The sequence below is a fragment of the Asterias amurensis genome, chromosome 10 (assembly GCF_032118995.1).
Source record: "Asterias amurensis chromosome 10, ASM3211899v1".
Classification (NCBI taxonomy): Eukaryota; Metazoa; Echinodermata; class Asteroidea; order Forcipulatida; family Asteriidae; genus Asterias; species Asterias amurensis.
Genome location: NC_092657.1, coordinates 12,261,373 through 12,281,832, shown reverse-complemented (window position 1 = coordinate 12,281,832; position 20,460 = coordinate 12,261,373). Strand labels below are relative to the sequence as shown.

Below are 20,460 nucleotides of genomic sequence, written 5' to 3'. Positions count from 1 at the left end.
TACTTGTTGATGTATCTCAACGAATATAAAAGCTATGATGTTCATACTTGGGCATAGGATAGATAAAGACTTGGGAAACATTTGAAAAGTTAACGGTAAAATCGTACGACCTTAACTTCCGGGTCGTTACCCTGGGTCAAAGTTCGCCTTCGTGTTTTTTTCAGCAAAAAGAAAAAAAAAAAAATTTTGAGCTTATCTACGGCATAACTCAAGATTGAGATCGATTTGAACCTTGAAACTCAACAGATAGTTGAACCTTCAAAATGACGTCATCGGGTATTAAATAACAATAAAACAACGTTTAAAATTTGTAAAAATCATATGGCGCGAAAGTTTTTGGGGACATGCCCAACAGCGCTCTCTTTTTGCCCACCAAAGAGGGCGCTGTTGATTATCAAATCTGTGTGCAGCATCCAGTGCAGGGGTGAGCTAGATTTTAATAGGGCTTTCATTAGTTGCAAACAAAAAAACTGATGCCAATCTCACACAAACATATTGCATTTGTGAAGAAACAAGGCGTTCAAAAGTGTAATACAAGTTTAACTATAAAATAACGACACATTATATAAAAAACATCTTGATGGTTCAATGTTTTTGAACTACGTCATCACGTAACGTCCAACCGAACACCGTGTTTTTGTATTTAACAAAAAAACTCTATGTCTAGTATTATAAATTTCATCATTTATATTATCATAATATTAAACTTACTGTGAGGCCAGATCAACTCACATTCTCGGGGCCCATTATTGTTGTTCATTCGTGAGGTCAAACCATCCTACTATGTCGGGACCCTGCCCCGGGTAGTATTCTTTAGGCCTACATTGTGGAAATTGGTGACGTACTTAACTTGTGAAGTTATAAAGGGCCACAAAGCCCAATTTTACCATAGCATGTTACCACATTGTGGGGCCCCGTTTTGTATAGCCGCTTTGTTGCACTATATAAGTAACAAAGCGTGCCTTCAACTGTGACGTCAAAATATTGCCCTTTGATGCACGCCGCTTAACGGCGGAAGCGCAGCTATGTTAGGCTAAATATTTTGGATTGATAAGAACGGTTACATGGCGTATTAATACTTTAGGCCTATTGCACACCCATTGTTTTCATCTCAGCCTGATCTCTACAACTCAAACTGATGCTTATATCCCATGACTCTTCAGGCAATGGACAAATACATATTGCTTTATACTCAGGCTTGTCTCGTGACATTACAGCGATTTTTACACACTCATGACTGTTTCTAAATCAATATTATACCAGTATTAATGCAGTCATTGCTATCAATAAGAGCTTCTACCACTTAAAATGGCCACAACAAGTTTTGATATGCCGCACAGTTTCTTTTAAATAGTCTTCCCATGGTCTTCCTGAGCATATTCGCAGGGCTAATTCTTTTCACTGTTTTAAGTCCCTGTTAAAACTCATTGTTTGAAACTGCTCATCTTTCTCTCATTGTATAATTTATGTCTTTATGCCCTGAGAGACTTATGGAATTGGGCGTTTTGCAAATATCTTTAGAGGCTACATCCACAAGTGATTCCCACCTGACTGGGCCCGTTCCGCTTTGTCCACCCAACTTTGCTTTATTGGACCCTTTCGGTAAACAGTATTGTCCAAGGCCCACACTTCGTGTATCACAATTTCTATATCAAATAACAAACCTGTGAAAATTTGGGCTTAATCGGTCATCGGAGTCGGGACAAAATAACTGGAAAACCCACCCTTGTATCCGCGCGTTTCGCCGTGTCATGACATTGTGTTTAAAATAAATCTGTAATTCTCGTTAACGAGAATTTATATTGTTTTACTGTTTTCTCAAAAAGTAAAGCATTTCATGGAACAATATTTCAAGAGGAGTATTTCACCACTAACTTCTGTAAACCCTGTAAGTTATTTGTAAATCTGTGATTTTTTTTAATTTTGTTTTCTGTACCGAAACGGTCCAATGGCTTTAAAGATGTGTACATGTGAAGACGGCCCCCTTATTTGGCCGCCCCATAATGGTCACCATCGATCCCAGTGTTGGCTACATTTAAGGACGCAACGTGACCATGAAGTGTTTCTTTCTCGCTTCCTAAAGTTGATCGGCTTCGTCCCGAGAGTCGTCTACCAGACCTTTGAAACACCGGTGACGACTTTAAACTTTCAAAGCACTCATCGGAAGCTTATGCTGCATGGCTCACATGCGGCCCCATTTATGCCTCCGCATTTTCCTGGAAGAAATCAATTGAATCCAAATTAGATACACTTGTATTTCCATTTTTCCATGAGAAATATCGACGGTAACATGTACAACGGAATAAGGCAAAATGTCAGTAAGTTTATAACGGTAACATAAATGTTATTAAAGCAAGCCGTTTGGATAAGCAGGCTTGTAATTAAAAAAACAAAACAAAAGAACCGGCACTATTGCCTATCGGCAACTGTTTTTGGCCTTTTAGGAACGTACAAAATGCCGAACCCTGTTATCTGCTCAAAACCCAGGCTAGCCGTTATAGGTCCACGGGATTTCCTCTGAATTGTATTGATCCAGCCTAAATTCGGTGGCTATCTTTTACTGCTTACTACGGAAGCTGGTCTCCGCCAACAAAAAAACACTTTTTCAGTATGGCGTTATAACGCCCTATACGGCGTTATTACGCCCTAAATTAGGGCGCTATCACGCCCTATTTTACGGCGTTATAACGCCCTATTATGGCGTAATAACGCCCTATACGGCGTTATAACGCCCTAATTTACGGCGTTATATCGCCCTAATTGAGTAATTATTTTGCCAATTAGGGCGTAATAACGCCCTAATTTACGGCGTTATAACGCCCTAATTTAGTAATAGTGCTTTATAACGCCATAGTTTTACGGCGTTATAACGCCCTTTTAGGGCGTTACGCCCTATAAAAATAAATAAAAATAGCTAGCATCCCTTGATGAAGTGATTTTTGTTTTCAATTTTTTTTTTTATAATAACGTTTAGACATTTTCATGATTGTCATCCGCTGCCCCCCCCCCCATGAGGAAAATAAGTGTATAAAATTAGTGTGTTATTGGCGCAAACAGTGCCAAACTTTTATCGGTGGGGGGGGGGGGGGGGGGAGTTGGAGTAGAATCATTGATAAAAATACTACAAGTTTCAAAACTCACATTAAAACGATATCAAATGCCGTATTGCAATTGTATTGAGTACATTTCCGATTGGAATTTTGTCGAAATCTCAAATCTTCTAATTTTATTACATGATGATATGGGTCTGTAGTTTTTTTTAACTGTGAGTTCTATTTTGGGTGTGTTTTACATTCTTGCTATATGTACATGACATATTGTCACCCTTCGTGATGAGGACTACAATAATGATTGTCACCATGGACCTTGCTTTTAGCTGATGGTTTTTTGCTAACATTAATCGATAGGTGTCGTTTCTGTGGAAATTATTTAATAAATATAATTTGTATGCTATCCCCATTGGCTGTTTCTTAATATTTTGTTTTTTGAAACGGATGCTAAATCTACAAGTTTTCATATTTTTTTTTTGAATTCTTTGGCATAATATAATTACTATTAAAAAGACAGATTGGCTGGAAAAAATTAGTTTTGTCTGTTTGGCGCGCCATAGGCCTTCATTCTAATTTGCATTTTATGCTTTCCTTGCGTCCAAGCGTACCCCTATATAAATGAAGCGCTTTCTAAGCTTCCCCATTCAGGTGATTTCACAAACACACCGAGTATCATCTATCTTTGCCAATATTACTTAAACCTGACTTAGTGCCCTCCCACCCTCCCGATCCCAGGCAAAGGGTTTAGTATATTTTGTATTTCCAGTCGCCGTTTTGCTTTCTCTCTTTTTTTTCTTCAAAAATTGTGCTTTTTTTCAGGCATGCCGTCTTTTGAATTGTGCTTCTCCTGTGGAATGTCCGGCCACTGGTCCAGAAATTGCCCCTACTCCTTTGGTTCCAACACCTACTCACGTTACCGAAATCAGACAAGACTCACACCAGCCGTCCCTTTCATCGGGCAGAGACCCCAACCATGGCACGCCCCATCCTACCAGTTCCAGAGAGCACTGCCCCAAGCAGGCAACCAGGGAATTGCTCAGACAGGATCTTTTGATACCGCCAGTACCAGCACCGCCTCAACATTGCCAAAGGCACAGTAAAGACAGTATTTGCAATAAGTTCGATGACGTTCTGAAGGTACATTGTTTTCCTGAAAAGGCATCTTACAGTCTGATAATTTACCAGTTAAAGGGAGATTAAAACAACATGTACAATTCTGGCGTGATGTAGGTTCCCCTGACATGATTTTATCAATAATCGAGCAAGGTTATGTAATCCTTTGATGAAAACGTTCCAGTCGTTCTTACAAATTTATGTCTTTCTGAAGTTAAGTTTTGGAGAGCTAATGCCAAAATTTTGAATGTTAGTTTTGTTTTCGCTCACCGAGTTGTTAACAAGATAATTTGCTCAGACGCCAGCTCCACCGGTGCGGGTGTTATAATCTGTAACGAGGTTCACACAGCCCACAAATTGTGGACTAACACAGAATCAGTCCAAAGTTCCACTTGGCGCGAGCTCGAGGCGATTCGCTTTGCGCTCTTGTCTTTCCTACCTTCGATTCATGCCTCTAAGTTGAAGTTGCTTACCGACAGTCAGTGTGCAGCAAAAATTATCGAGTCCGGGAGTATGAAACCAAACCTGAACAATCTGGTTGTTGATATTTTCAATATTTGTCTGAACAACTCTATTCGCATTGATGTTGAGTGGATACCCAGGGCTAAAAATGACCAAGCTGATTTTGTCAGTAGGATTCTCGACACGGACGATTGGTCCCTTTCAGAAAAGTTTTTCTCTCTTATCAATGCTCGCTGGGGTCCATTCACAATTGACTGCTTCGCTATTTCTTATAATGCTAAACTGCCCCGATTTTATTCTCGTTTTTGGAACCTAGGTTCTTCGGGTGTAGACGCCTTTGCCCAGAACTGGCACGGTGAGAATGCATTGTTGGTTCCTCCTGTAGCCGTAGTGGCATCCACACTTAAACACATGCATCTTTGCAAATGTAAAGGCGTAATAATTTTCCCCTGGTGGCCTTCGCAACCCTTCTGGCCTTTACTATGGTCCCAATACCGTACCTGGGTCAAGGACCTAATTACTGAAGTTGGTTATCTCGCGCTTAAACATGGCAGAAATCACAACTCCCTGCTTGGTTCAAATGATTTCAAGGGCTGCGTTGCAGCCGCATATCTAGACTTTGTTCAAATTTAATCACTTCTCACTCTTTTACAGTGATGAGTTTCACATGATTATTTTCATTCTTAATTATTCCTTTCTTTTTTGTGCATACAGATAGTCCACAACCACCCATTTTGGCTCGATTTCCCCCTCCAATTCCAAGCCCAGAAAGAAATAATGCTGCTAGATGTAATATTTGCTAAATCCGAGGGTACGGTTATGGCTTATTTCTATAAATGTCGTCAATTTTTATCCTGGCTAGAATCGCAAGGTATTCCTCTGGTGCTCCCCTTTTCTGAACAAGTGTTAGCAATTTACTTGTCACATATAAAATCACATTCAAACTCTGAAAGTCCTTTGATTTCTACTGCTGCTTCATTGAGATGGTTACATTCATTGGTTAATGTCAAAAGTAACCCGCTTGATGCACCCATCATTCAACATGTGGTAGTCAGCGGTAGGCGGGAACTCCATCATCCGCCTGCACAAAAACAGCCAATTTCCCTGAGCAAGTCAAGTCAAAGCCATTGTAAACCTTTTCGCGGGTCATGATGCCTCGCTTTTAGATCTTAGATCTGCTTGTTATGTCTACCTCAAATATGCTCTCCTTTTTCGACACAATGAGATGGCAGGTATGAAGGCTACCCACTTTTCTGAATTGCCAAACAATAAGGGTATTTCAATCTTTATCCTAAAATCAAAAACTGACGTTTTCAGGGATGGTAGTACTGCTTTTCTTTGCGACACACTGGACACCTACTCACCAGTTGCGATTTTACGCCGATTTTTACAGGCTGCCGGGATCAATCTGGGTCAAGACAAATATCTGTTCACCCCTGTTAAATTTATTCAAAAGCCGTTTGTGATACCACCATTATCCCATGCTGTAAATAAATAATTTGAATCAAATCCTATTGCCTCCTTTTTCCTTTATTATGGCGTGTCCATTAACACTAAACTGTTTTTCATGCGTATGAGCGTAGCGAAGTAGCATGAAACGCTGTTTTATTTTTTACCTTCTCCCTCTGGAAAAAAAAAACTTGTGGAAGAGTAGAATAATTACACGCTTTAGCCCTTTACTTATGAAGAAAACATCAAAAACTTTACAAAACTTAAACAATAGTAACTTCAACATTGGATCGGTCGAGTTGGTCTTTGGAAAGCATTTGTAACCGTTTGTTATAAAATGCATATGGGTAGAAAGATGTTGTCAAAAAGTAGAATACAATGATCCACCCAACAAGCCTCGAAAAATGCGCAGTTTTCCTTTTACCTTGTCGACAAATGGCCAACCGTGTTATTTCGCAGCGTTATAACGCCGTAATTTAGGGCGTTATAACGCCTTAAAATAGTCCGTTATAACGCCCTTAGATAACGCCCTTATTTAGGGCGTAATAACGCCGTTATAAGGCGTTATAACGCCATACTGAAAAAGTGTTTATTTGTTGGCGGAGATCAGCCACCGTAGCTTCCTAAACCATTAGGCGTACCATTAAACCAACGGTTCTTTTCAGAACCACCCCAACTCATTAGAGATAGTCATTACATGGTGTTACTGCAAACTTTTCCATATCGTATTTCCACCATGCAAAGAATCAAAACCTACTTACATAATAATAATAATTTGGGGGGCTAATCATCCTTACTTGCAGCTAAGAGCTGAATTGCGAAGGATGCGGCTACAACGTGTTCCAGAAGCAGGCATGCAAGGGCGCATTCAGCTGCCAGCCACATCAACCCATTATGACCACGGAGCACAGCCAAGATCGAAAGTGTTTGATTTTTTCCTGAGGGAGGAAAACCGGATAGTCTGGAGAACCCTCGTGGCACAGCAGAGAACCAACGCACAACTCAACTCACATATGGCCCCGACCGGGAATCGAACCGGGGTCACCTTTACGTGTTACTCGGCAGAACCCCTTAAGGGAGGACCCGATGTATACAAAAGGCCGCAATTTATTTTATCCGGCTGCCATGGAATATTTTAATTGGATGAAAAGGCAATGAAATACGAAAAGGAAAGATGGTATATACCACCAGCCCTGAAGGAAAACTGTCCCCGTTAATACTCCCTGATGTGTACCAGTATGAACCATTCTGCTCTAAAACCGCACTGTTGTATCATACACTCTAAAAACAGTGTTTATAGTCTAAACACTTTGCTAAACACTTTCTTGCTGTCAGTCTTTCTTGCTAAAGTTTTGCTTTCTTTGCTAAACACTTTCTTGCATGTAAACATGTCCTATTGATTAACATGTTTAGGCATGCTTAGTGTTTAGCAGTAAGACACTTGGTGTTTAGATATTAAATATTAAATGTTTAGACATAAAACATCTAGATGTTTAGATTAAAACACTAGATGTTAAGAAATTAAACATTAACATGTTTAATACCTAAACATCCAATGTTTAAGAGCTCAAACAGCAAGTAACAAAAGAAGAACATAGACCAAAGATTAACTTTTCCTTTGTTTGTTTTTCATTTGAAAAAATAATTATATACAATTTACACAATTTTAATGCTTGTAGAAATAACGTTAGGAATAACCTTTGTACAAATAACTTTATACTCTTTCTGAATTTAGTTTTTTGAAATTTGAATTTTGAAAATTCATGAGCAAATAATGTGATGTCATCGAAGGCCAAACTACAACATCATGGTTGTACACATAAATAATTCCTGCCACCTCACAATAGTCTGAACGATTATACAAGCTTGGAATACTTGTTGTAGTATAAAACACAATGTCCACAGATTTACACTAAACTTACACGTTTGTAAACTTACACGCTTACCTTGTAATTGTAAACAATGTCAAGAAAACAAATTTACATGCCAAAATAATTGTCTTCACTTGTTTTAATCATTACTTAACAACAACAGCACCTCAGCAAGTAATATTTTAAGGGAAGCTTTCTTACATCATTATCTCGAATTGTGTGAGTTTAGTGGAAGCATGTGGACATTGTGTTTTATGTCCTAAAAAAAACAGCCAAATATTAGTTGAGTTTCCACATGAACAAAAAAATCTGTATTTTTTTGTGAACAACCATCATCCTTGCATCACATCCAAGTTTTTCATGAATATATGATTATACGCAAACACAAAAGAAAAAAAAGTTAACACACCCAATGGCAATGAAAAGTTGTAACTATTTTGTCATAAAAAAAAACAGATTTTGGTGAAGAATTAGTCCTATTTCATAGGCTATTTAACGTACTGTGGTTTGTGGTAACACCATGTGTAGACTAGCACTGTGATCTTTTGTGTTTCAGCAACTTATTCTCTTTTATACAACAAAATACACAATAAATAAAATTAAAAAACAATAAATTTTAAATTATTTTTTTCACACAGGATTAAAAAAAAAAAAAAATCTGGTTATCCTGAAAAATATTACCGCTTATTTACTTACTTTTGGGGTGCTGAATCCAGATGTGAAAAAGCATTGCGTCAGTTAAACAAATTGAACAAAACGTTAAAAAAATGTGTTCAAACTTTTACAAGACATTTTTTAAAGGTGAGCATGTGAAGTGAACCAAGTGTTTGATCCTGTATGGTGTAGGTAGGTCAAGTCTAATGCATGCGTCATCATACTTCATAGACTTGCTTAGCGGTGAAAATACCAAAGTCATTGTGTTACTGACGTCCTGCAACTAGCTGTACGGATGATGCCCCTGTCATAATTCTACCTCCATGGTCATACAGAATGAAATCATTGTCTAATGTTCCATGTCATCATTGTGCCTGATGGGTGCTTCACCTGGTGACTTCGTCTTGTCTGAAAAGACATGGACAAAGATTATATTCAATAATACCTGAAAACTTTACTAAAAAAGTATTGTAACGAAGAGTGTTGGGGAGGTGGTTGAATGTCCATGAATACCAAGTAAATGGATGACAGTGGAGCTTCCCCAATTTAACGGTCAAACAAACAATTGTGTTCGAGTCTTCAGACAGAGTAAATGTACGAGCATGTGTTCCAATGTGCTCTGCATGTACATGTGTATACGCCTTCCACGGGGGGTTCATGTTGATGAGTAGCGCCAGGCTGTCTTGTACTTTGACGGAACGAAACTCGCATTTCTAGTTGGAAATAACAACGCGAATTGCTTTAAAAGTTTCATGTAAAAATTGTCAAACTTGTTGGAATTGTCTACACATCATGGCTTAACGTCACATATCGATTGTTTGTACATTTTGGGCCGTATGTTTGTCTGACTACGGTCGTTTAAAATTGATACTCTTCATAACATGAAAAAACAAGTTTATTATATTATTATTAAATAAGTGTGAGACTCCGCGTGTAACGTGTACATGTTATTAACTTACCACACAACATGGAAGTGTTTTGAGAAGCATCTGTTTGAACACTCTACTTCTACGACGTCGTCCATGTCACTCTCACCCGGCCTGGCCTCTTGTACCTTATTCTGATGAAGTGTTACGTTTGTTTTTGTTATATGGACCGACTTCTTTACAGTGAAAAAACTGCAGTTTGAGAGTCCAGGTGATCGACGTGACACATAAAAGAAGATGGCGTCGCGTTATAAACTGTTTGGTTCATGCCAGAGATTTCTCTGCGCTGATTGGTTGTTGGTGCGTCAGGTGATGCACATCAACTCAGACCAATCAACACCATGAAAATCTCATGTCGTCACTTAAGTTTATCAAATGAACTCATTTAGAATGTAACACTAGCCTTTAGTCACCGCGAGCGGCGAAGCCGCGAAGCGCCTTTACCAACTCGTTTTGGGGCCTTATATTTTCCTTTACATTTGCCAACGATTTTGGTGGGAGAAAATTTAATGCATAATGCATTAGCGTGGTGAGTTGCTGGTCAAAAGAAGCCACTATTACTTGCATGACGTCACAAGAACGTTCGATGCAAATTCGTCTTTTTTCGTGCGTTACATTTTTGGGGTTGTGCGTGCTATCCGGTGTGCCGCGTGCGCCTTGACCAAAGGCTAGCGCCTATCAGACGGAGGAACCGGTCCTTAACGAGGGTCTCTTACTAAGACTAATGACCGTGATACGGCGGACCGACTAGCATACGGTGAAATTACTACTTTTCCAAGGAAACATCACAGTTATTTTATGGGCTAAAATATTAATTTTACTGTTCCCTTGGGAATGTTAGTGTTGTGTTCCCTTCGGGAGATTCATTGTGTAGCTTGGTGCGTTTAAAGGCAGTGGACACTATTGGTAATTGTCGACGACTTGCCTTCACAGTTGAAGTATCTCAACATATGCATAAAATAACAAGCCTGTGAAAATTTGAGCTCAATCGGTCATCGAACTTGCGAGATAATAATGAAAGAAAAAAACATCCTTGTCACACGAAGTTGTGTGCGTTTAGATGGTTGATTTCGAGACATCATGTTCTAAATCTGAGGTCTCGAAATCAAATTTATGGAAAATTACTTCTTTCTCGAAAACTATGGCACTTCAGAGGGTGCCGTTTCTCACAATGTTTTATACCATCAACCTCTCCCCATTACTCATTACCAAGTAAGGTTTTATGCTAAGAATTATTTTGAGTAATTACCAATAGTGTCCACTGCCTTTAATTATAGGTAGATTTGTTGGTACACTTGCTAACAATTTATTCTGCCAGTGTAGGGAATTGGATACCATGATTTTCCTCTTGCTTGAGATGTTTACCAGCCGGTAGAGCATTAAATGTTAATACCAATAGTTATAATGATATATGGGTTACCCCCCAAAAAATCTCCAGATATGTTAAAAAAATATTGGCACCATGGCTTATTTAAGCCTTTGTACCTTTTTTTAAAGAATGCTCAGCACAATGTTCAGTCACATGATTAGATTACCGTGAGTTGTGAATTGAAAAAGTGATTCAAACAAGGTCTTACCAAAATTGAAAAAAAAAAATGACTAAGTCTATCAGTGATTGTAGGTAAACTGAACAATTGGCATACTTCAACATATGCTGTTGGTGTATTTGGCTGACCAGCCAGAATGATACGAACAACCCTTTTTTGTAACCTTTCAAGGGTTATGAGTTGTGTTTTAGTAAATCCAGAGTACCAGCCAGGACAAGCGTATTCGATAGTGGGTCGGACATACACAACAGTTAACAGATCCTTGACAGAAATAAATAATCGTTTAAGCTGGCGTAAAAAGAACAGTCTACGGTTAAAATTACCACACATGTTGTTCACTTGGGAATCTCACTTCAAATTACTCTGTATATAAATACCAACCAATTTCAAACAATCAGTTCGATTAATTTGAGAATCTAAAATGTCGAAGGTGGGTGGATCAGGTTGGTTACGTCTTGAAAACTGATATTCATGTACTGGCATTTGGCAGGATTAAGTTTCATTTTATTCAGATCAGTCCATTGATTTAGGTCATTAAGCACATTTTGCATGTTGGAGCTCTCGTTAGGATTAGAGAGGGTCTGACTTAAAGTCAGATCATCGACATAATTTGTAATTGTAGCGCACTATGAGCAATCAAAGGGGGGGGGGGGGCTGGTCTATAACAAATCTGCTGTGAAGCTTCTACTGATGTTTGAACCTGGTTTATTTAGTCTCAAATCACCGTGAAAACTGTAACAAGATAAATAACGGAAAACAAATTACCATTTGATAAGTAACAATAAGAACGTATGCATTCATCATAACATACTACTAAAGAACTGTATTTATAATGCACCTAGCATTAGTCAGTTTGAAGTTAAGTTTCCTAATAGAAATAAACGTCTGCATTGAACCTACGGTTTCTGCAACCATCTTAATGACTTGACCTTTTCAATCATTTATAAACACACCGTGTATAGTCGTTAATCATCATACACATATATCACATAATAATAACATAAAATAATCCTCACCGTTCACGCCTTAGACAAGCTAATAAACTTCCAGCATTCAACCCTGATCACTTAATGACTACTTCGACTCTATTTAGCCTAGACGAAATGAAATACAAATCTAGAATCATTTTTATGCAATGAAACAATGTAATGAACAGTAGCAAAATAAACATGCACATGTGCTCTCAAACCCCTAGAAAATAGACACAAATTTCCGCATAAACAGTAACAAACTATAATGCAATGGACCCTTCCCATGAAATATGCTAATTACATTCACGCATGCGTACAGACCCTGTTGGTTGGCAAACGCCATAGAGTTGTGCACTAAGCAGACGCGCAGTCGCGTCTGCGTCACGCACCCATCAGCCGTGTACAAAACAGCGCGATGTTCCCTCAATTTGCCAACCAAAACGTTAGTGCGCACGCGCTATGTGCAATTTACATATTTCATGGGAAGGGTCTATTGATAATACAACAATATCCATGATATAGTAGGTATCAAATAAGAACCTTTTCTTACCCCAAAACACGATACGAAAGGGGCAAGTAGCCAAAACATTCATCCAAAACTAACTGATAGGTTTATGTTTAACAACCCTTCAAGCATGACGAATAATAGAAACCCATGATTACGAGAGGGCGCTAGTCACCACATAGACTTCCTTAAGTCAAGTGAATGCTTTAGCTAGTGCGCCAAGCCGCCAGTTACAGTAATGGGTGCGTTCGTTTAGCTTTCCTGGGTCGACCCCGGTGTGTGGCGGTTTTTTTTCCAGGACGAATGTGGGTAATTATCTGCACACGTTCGTCCTGGAAAAAAAACCCACCACACACCGGGGTCGACCCAGGGAAGCTATAAACGAACGCACCCTATGTTTGACCGCTTGAAGATCAGGAACAAAATCATTGATCATTACTAAAAAGGCACTCCAGCATGCAATCTCCCCCAAGCAGAAATATCACCCTTATATCTAACAGCCTGAAGACGATCTGATACAAATCCACATAGACAAGGAATTAATGAAGTTCTGACCCCAAGCTTAATCATTTTTTTTATTAACCATATTGTGGTCAACTCTATCCAAATGCCTTACTAAAATCAACAGCTATCAACACAGCAGAATTATTTGGTTTTGCTGCATGTTTTACAACCATGGCTCGCCCTTCATACGACATGTCTACAATTCAAGGCAAAAAATAATTATTTACACATTGAATCTTCGAATCTTTAAAAATGTTTCTGTTTTTAGCCAACTGATAATTTCGTTCTTAAACCCTTTTTCATTTATTTTGGATATTAAATCAAAACGCCAACCTACACTCATCCTCCTATAGACGATGTGACCTCTGTTTACATTCAAACCGCCCTCTGCTGGCTGCCAAAACACAAAGGTTTTGCCCGAGTGACGTCAGAGGTCACATCGTCTATAGGCACACACGTTTTTAAATAACTCGCATTGTCTATCAAGATTAAATAAATGTACATTAACTATTTAGACAACACTGTTTCCTTTTAATTATTTAAAACAGAGACAATTTTACGCTTTACTGTTTCATAAAGTTAATTATTTCTAAATTGTTTTAACTATTTAGATTTTTTTTCTTCAAAAAGTAGAATAATTATTCAGTGTAAGCGACCAAATTCCATCTCTTCTTGTTTGTATGTTTCTTATTTGAGCAAAATCTACATGTTTTTCTACTAAATAAATACCTGAAATGAACAAAGCCAAATCCAGTGCTTGCGTAAAACTCTTTTTATTTTGATCAATCAATCAATTGTTGTTTGCTGTGTTCTCAACAAGTTTACTTCATCGTACATTGATTGATTGCTGGCAGCTTCTTTCTCGTTTATTTCAAAACAAGCAACCCACACAATCGGTTTTGAAATTACTAAAACTACAATTAAATCCTTTTAACTAGTATACATTGCCTACAAAAGATTTATAAACGCTCTCATTTACTACCTGCCTAGATCTGTTTTGTTCTTGATTTTGAGTATTAAAACAATACGAAATCCTCAAGCACTTTAATAACACAGTAACTTACACCAATTTTAAATTTAAATTCATAAATATCCCAGACAGTTTCTCTACTCCTATTGGTGGAGAGCGCGTCACGTGGGGATGTTTAAACCTTTTATAAAACAGCTGGAGCTGTTCATAACAAGCTGGCTTCCGCGTGTCGGGCGCGCCAGATACCCATGCGGAACGCAATTAATAGCTATAGTAACAGCGCGTAATCTAAGCGCGCGCGCGCGTACACACAATCCACGCGCATCAAACAGATTCTTCACAAAGTTTTGGAAATAATATTTAAAACCTCAAATTGTCAAATGTTAAAGTGTCTATAACTGTAATAATGTTAACGTTTTTCAACAAAAGGGCACTTATGAATGGGAATAAAAGAGAAGTGACTCGTTCTTAAAGCCATTAAACACTTTTTTAACAGAAAACAATAGACTTACAAATAACTTACAGGAGGTAATGGTGAAATACTTCTCTTGAAATATTATTCCATAAAGAAATGCTTTACTTTTTGAGAAAACATTAAAACATCTATCAATTCTCGACAACCAGAATTACGGATTGTAGAAAACACATGACACGGCGAAACGTGCGGATACCAGGGTGGGTTTTCCCGTTATTTTCTCCCGACTCCGACGACCGGTTGAGCCTAAATTTTCACAGGTTTGTTATTTTATAAATAAGTTGTGATACACGAAGTGTGGGCCTTTGGAAAATACTGTTTACCGAAAGTGTCCAATGGCTTTAAACGTCCGTTTAAAACCTTGCAAACGTCCGTTTAAAACCTTGGGTCGTTGCCGTGTGATAAAGGCCCTCGCCTTCGGCTCGGGCCTTTATCACACGGACGCCGACCCTGCCGGCTTTAAACGGCCGTTGAAGAACTCGTCGCTACCCTTTTATTCCCTTATTTAAATTGAAACAAATACAGGTTTTTTTTTCAGCCCACCTTTTGCTTTACAAACATACATATTAACGTGTATAAAGGCTATAGTCACATTTCCGGTCTCAATCTTAGCGTTGTTGGTTTGCATTTATTTTGTTGTTATTATTTTGTATTTGTGCCAAATTTGGCAAACAATCTTAAAGGCAGTGGACACTATAGGTTTTCTCGGTCAATTTCGGAAAATGAGCAGCCAATTTAACAACCAAGCTATTCTATTTCGCGCAAAATCGAATGCTACTCAAAAGGTTCATTCGATTTCGTTGTGGAATTAGTCAAATGTAATGTTGCGTCATTCGAATTAACAAAATAGTCATTCAACTTAACAATTCATCAAAGCAGCATTCAAATTCGCAGACGCTTCTTGAGGCGTGTGTGTCACGAAAAAGAGTGACGCCCCGCTAAATTGAACAGAGTGCTAAAGGAACTTGACTCGACCCAAAACGAAATTGAATGGCTGAATTCTGTATTGAAACGCAGTAACAACTGGAGAGGCAAAACAGCTTTAATTCGAACGCATGCAAATGAAATTGACTGCTCATGTGTCGAATTTGACCGAGAAAACCTATATTATATTGGAAATGTTTTAATGGTAAAAAGTTATTAGCATAAAACGTTACATGGTAATGAGTAATGAGGAGAGGTTGACAGTACAAAGAGAAACGGCTCCCTCTGAAGTAACCTAGTTTTCGGGAAAGAAGTTTGATTTCGAGACCTCACACTTAAGGTCTCGAAATCAAGCATCTGAAAGCACACAACTTCGTGAGACAATGTTGTTTTTTCTTTCATTATTATCTCGCAACTTTGACGAACAATTGAGCTCAAATTTTCACAGGTTTGTTATTTTATTCATATGTTTACAAACACAAAGTAAGAGTACTAGTCTTTGACAATTGAATTTTGAGACCCAATTAATTTAGTAGGGTTTACAAAATGCTACGCCGCATCCAGCCAGGAACACCGGGGCGAACTCCTTCTCTTTTTGATAAGTGCACAGTGTAATTTCACATACGTGACCCAACACATGGGACCAACGGCTTTACATGCAATCCGAAGGACGAAGCATTGGTTAAGCGTCTTGCTTAAATACACTGGACACTATTTGTAATTGTCAAAGACCGGTCTCCTCACTTGGTGTATCTCAACATAAAATGACAAACCTGTGAAAATTTGAGCTCATTTGGTCGTCGAAGTTGCGAGATAGTAGTGAAAAAAAAAACACCCTGTTCTCACGCAGTTGTGTGCATTCAAGTGTGCATTCAGATGCTTGATTTCGTGACATCAAATTCTAAATCTGAGGTCTCGAAATCAAATTCGTGGAAAATTACCTCTTTCTCGAAAACTACGTCACTCTAGAGGGAGCTGTTTCTCACAATGTATCAACCTCTTCCCATTACTCGTTATCAAGTGAGGTGTTACGCTAAAAATTATTTTTTACCAATAGTGTCCACTGCCTTTTAAGGACACAAGTTTCACGGCTTGGGATTCGAACCCACACTCTGCTGATCAGAAACACCAGAGTTTGAATTCGGTGCTCTGAACACACGGCCACGACACTTCCACAAAGTTCATTTCTTCCAGTTCGCATTTCAATGTTAAGACTGTTATTCCCTCAGTCTCACGTTGTTGTTTTGTTTGCTTTAATTTGTACTTTTGTTTCAGTAAAGTTACACGATTCGCTGCAATTACATGGCGCTATAATAGAGTAGATAACCTACCTTACATAAAGATATTGGAAGTTGATGCGCCTTAAGCATTACGTGGCGACGGGATGAGCGGTATACAATTTCATGTTATTAAGAGCCTGTCCATGAGAGGACCATGCAGTCCGTGATAAGGTGGGGGTCAACGGATTTGGCTGAAATTTTGGTCGTAGGTGGGTCATAGGTAGCCTTGAGGCTGTGCACAATATTTGGCCAATCCGACCTCCCTAACAGAAAAAATTGCAAAAAATGTGTTTTTTAGTGAAAAAATTGCGTTTTTGATGATTTTTGACTACAAAAGTTTTAACGCTTGCTGCTGAAAGGTGGAATACAGTAGAGCAATGAATTTTGCAGGGTCTTTGGTTAGTATCCTGAACTAAACCACGAACTCAAAATTTTGGAAAACCAAGACTCTTAAGAGGCAACAGTAACTCTTCATTTAAGGGTACCCCCAAAATTGCGTCACATCTTTGAGTCGCTGTAGAGTCACTAGTGCAGGTCTGTGAGCAATGACATTCAGGTGAAAGAGAGGTCTTATTATGGTCCTTAGGTAGCATCAATAAAATATTTGCCAGCAGTTTTTTGTTTGAAATGGCAGGTGCCTGTTTTTGCCTTATAATGGCGGTTTAGCATTGCATCATTCAAAACTGGTACCTCTTGTGATTTGCGATTGCCTCGTTTTCAACGGTAGTCTCGATGCATTGGACATGAAGCAAACCTCTCATCACCCTACATGAAACAATTATGTTGGTCCCTGAATCTTTAATTAAGTATTTTTGGTAAACATGACCAATTTCCTCAGGATTCAGACACTGACCTTATATTTAAATGCTTTGTTTAGTTTGTCATACTCAAATCCTGATTTATATTTTAATTATAGCCCCCTCCTCCAAGCCTTTCACCCTTTCTGATTTGTATGATCACATGAGTAGCTATCAGTGCCAGTTATTTGGTCCTTGTCAGGCATTTGCAGTACTGCAAAGCCAATATCCTCTTCAGAATAAGTTAATTAGAAAACATTAGATAACAAAATAAACACACCAGGACTTTATTATAGTTTAGAGAATAACACAATAAGTGTCAATGGTTTTATTTATTGACATCATGAGTGCAACAGTTCAATATGTTTTAGTTTTTACCTTCACACTACCTGTGTGTGGTATTCCCTGACTACATGTACATGTATACAGTCAAGATAGAGTGGTACAAGTATTACACCATAGATAATACTCAAACGGCATCACAGTTGAAAGCAGTACTGGCCATTGAGTGATGGATTTTTTGGGGTGTGAAAATCAGCCCTGATGGTAACGAGACAATTGGAAAGCTAATTGGCTAGGTGTAGTTTGAGAACATCAACATTTTGAGATTTAAAAAAAATAAAAAATGGAAGAGTAGTACTGACTGTTTAATCAAAAACGAACACTTGATAAGCGTCCGATGGCATCATGCATTTAAATGCCTCAAAGCTCACACTGGTTCTGTACAGCATCCACGAGAACCTGTCTTTCTACCAATTCTACAGCATTATTTTGCACATCAGTCCAGCTCTTTGATGGCAGTGTCCCAGATTTTTGTAGGAGAGCAAGACGTGAAAAATAGCTGGCTATCTGTTGGGTAGTCAACCAGTCATCTCTGTGAAAGTGACTTTTCAATCGCCGGGACACAGTTTCTGGGTTTTCCTTTTTTCCTGTATTGGCGCCAATCATGAACTGAGCAAGCAAAAAATCCTTCACTTGCTGTGAAAACCTCTTCCTTGCCTTGGAAATCTTGCGAGCCCAGCCAGGAAGGATTGCCTGGGACATAGAGGCCAAAGCTGCTCCAGAACTGACAGTCTCAACACCTGTACTGGAACAAGAAGGGCCAGCTTGCATCTCGCCAATCTTTTCAGCCCACTGACGTGCAAAGTAACAATGTAATGTTTGTCATGTTGTGGGCCAATATTGATAAAATCTGTCGTTTGGTACACCAGTTGTCTGCAGCTTGATAGCACACAACTAGAGAGCTGGTACTGCTGTCAACATCTTGATCACTTTGTGATAAGTCAGCAGCTTTTTCACCAACTGTGATCTTCATAAGCCCATCTTCTTGACCAGGTGCCAAACAATTGAGAACTAAACCAAAAGCTTCCTTTGCCTTTCTTCTATAATAACGGATGGTACTATCAGATGCTTTTTCTAATGGTCGACGAAGCTGTCCATCAACAGGAGACCTTCCACTCTGGATAAGGAAAGTGTTCAGGGATTGCAACTCCACATTCTTTGGTCGGGGGGTTGGAGCCCAAGAAGAGTCAAATGCACCTAGATCATGTGTAACATTGTCATCAGTTGATGAAGACTCGCACGTTTGCTGGAAATTTGAGAAATTGAATAAATCCAGTGAGATACTGTATGCTGCATAAAGCAAGGATGAAACAAGTATGTGCTTATGAAGAAGCGTGTTTACAATTCTGTAGCGGACACTTTGTATTCATACTTTACTATTGAGAGGTACTTGCCCATTAGGCGCACCATGAATGCCAAATACATTGTGGGATTGAATACACGGTGTTGACAAGATGGCTCCTGTGAGCTGAGCACAGGTATATAATAAATCATCTGTAATTATTGTATTTTGTATCGTCAAATCCGTTGTAGCCTTTGTCCTGTTTGCGGAATCCGAACAATAAAGTAACGGAGAACCCGTTTCAACAACACTCACACACACAAACAGCATAAACATGGCGGAGTTCGATGTCACTGGAAGTCAAAAACGGCCCAATTTTGACCATTGTTTACAAACTGTTGATGTATATATGTGGTAACCCTTCTTCTCAGGTAAGAAACAAATTATGTGGTTTTGGAGTTAATTAACGGCGGATAAATTGGTGGCGACGTGCGGAAGATTATCCCACCTCACGACTAGTTGTTTTATTCGCACCACGACATGGTTTGCCTTTCCCTTCATGGAGTGGATGACAGCATTTCCTTGTTGATGTCCAACTCAACCCTAACTTGTACCGATGTGCCGGGCATATCGTCTTATCACTGTTGTAAGCATCAACGTCGAATAACCCACATCGCAGGAGGATCAACTTCCACTCGACATTCACATCATGTGCAGCAACTTTCCACTTCTGCAAATGGCTCCGTATGTTTTTTGTGCATTGACGAAGATGCACGGTATTGCTCTCTCGCGGATAAGAGGGATATACACCACACTCGATGTCTTTGCAATGCTCAAGATTATAAAAATCACACTGCAGCGATACAGCCGCCATATTCATGGCTGACATGTTGACATCGCTCGCGATTGGGGGGGGGGGGGTTGCAATGCAATGTGGGGCGCAATCTTGCGGTACTTCGCGCTAACTGGGTGGGCGGTTCTGGACGTTCCACTTCCATTATCACGGTCGTTGCTGCAAACAAAACTCTCCGACCTTAATCCACCTTAATACACACAATTTGCAAAAACTTATGTATCATCTTTGTTGATGTATTTGTTTAATGTTATATAACATCCTATTCCAGACGTAAATTAAAGGCAAGCAATACTTTACTCAGGACTGTATGTAGGTTTGATACAGATACTTATGAACTTTTCCATCTTTGTTGACCCTTGGCAATCAAAATCAAGAAGAGCTGGCAATGTTTTTATTGTTTATTATTGTAGTTGGATATCTAAACTATACTTCCACCAAGTTTGTTGACACTCAGCCCTGCACTAATTAAGTTATGGTTAACT

The 20,460-nt window shown here is 39.0% G+C and overlaps 1 protein-coding gene and 2 pseudogenes across 1 annotated transcript; 2 read left to right on the top strand and 1 right to left on the bottom strand.

Moving 5' to 3' along the window:
- The first annotated feature begins 2,312 nt into the window (after window positions 1–2,312).
- On the top strand, window positions 2,313–6,123 carry LOC139942689 (uncharacterized; annotated as a pseudogene).
- LOC139943377 (uncharacterized) lies at window positions 4,257–5,258 on the top strand. Its single transcript, XM_071940195.1, has 2 exons — window positions 4,257–4,276; window positions 4,418–5,258. The coding sequence occupies exons 1-2, from the start codon at window positions 4,257–4,259 to the stop codon at window positions 5,256–5,258; spliced, it is 861 nt and encodes a 286-aa protein (XP_071796296.1).
- A 10,745-nt stretch (window positions 6,124–16,868) lies between the features above and the next one.
- Window positions 16,869–20,011, bottom strand: LOC139942973 (uncharacterized; annotated as a pseudogene).
- Window positions 20,012–20,460: the final 449 nt, after the last annotated feature.

Bases quoted from the DNA above. Each gene is read 5' to 3' on its own strand.
- LOC139943377 (XM_071940195.1), top strand. From the start codon at position 4,257: ATGTACAATTCTGGCGTGAT. The intron at 4,277-4,417 runs GTAGGTTCCCCT...TTTGAATGTTAG, and splicing joins ATGTACAATTCTGGCGTGAT to TTTTGTTTTCGCTCACCGAG.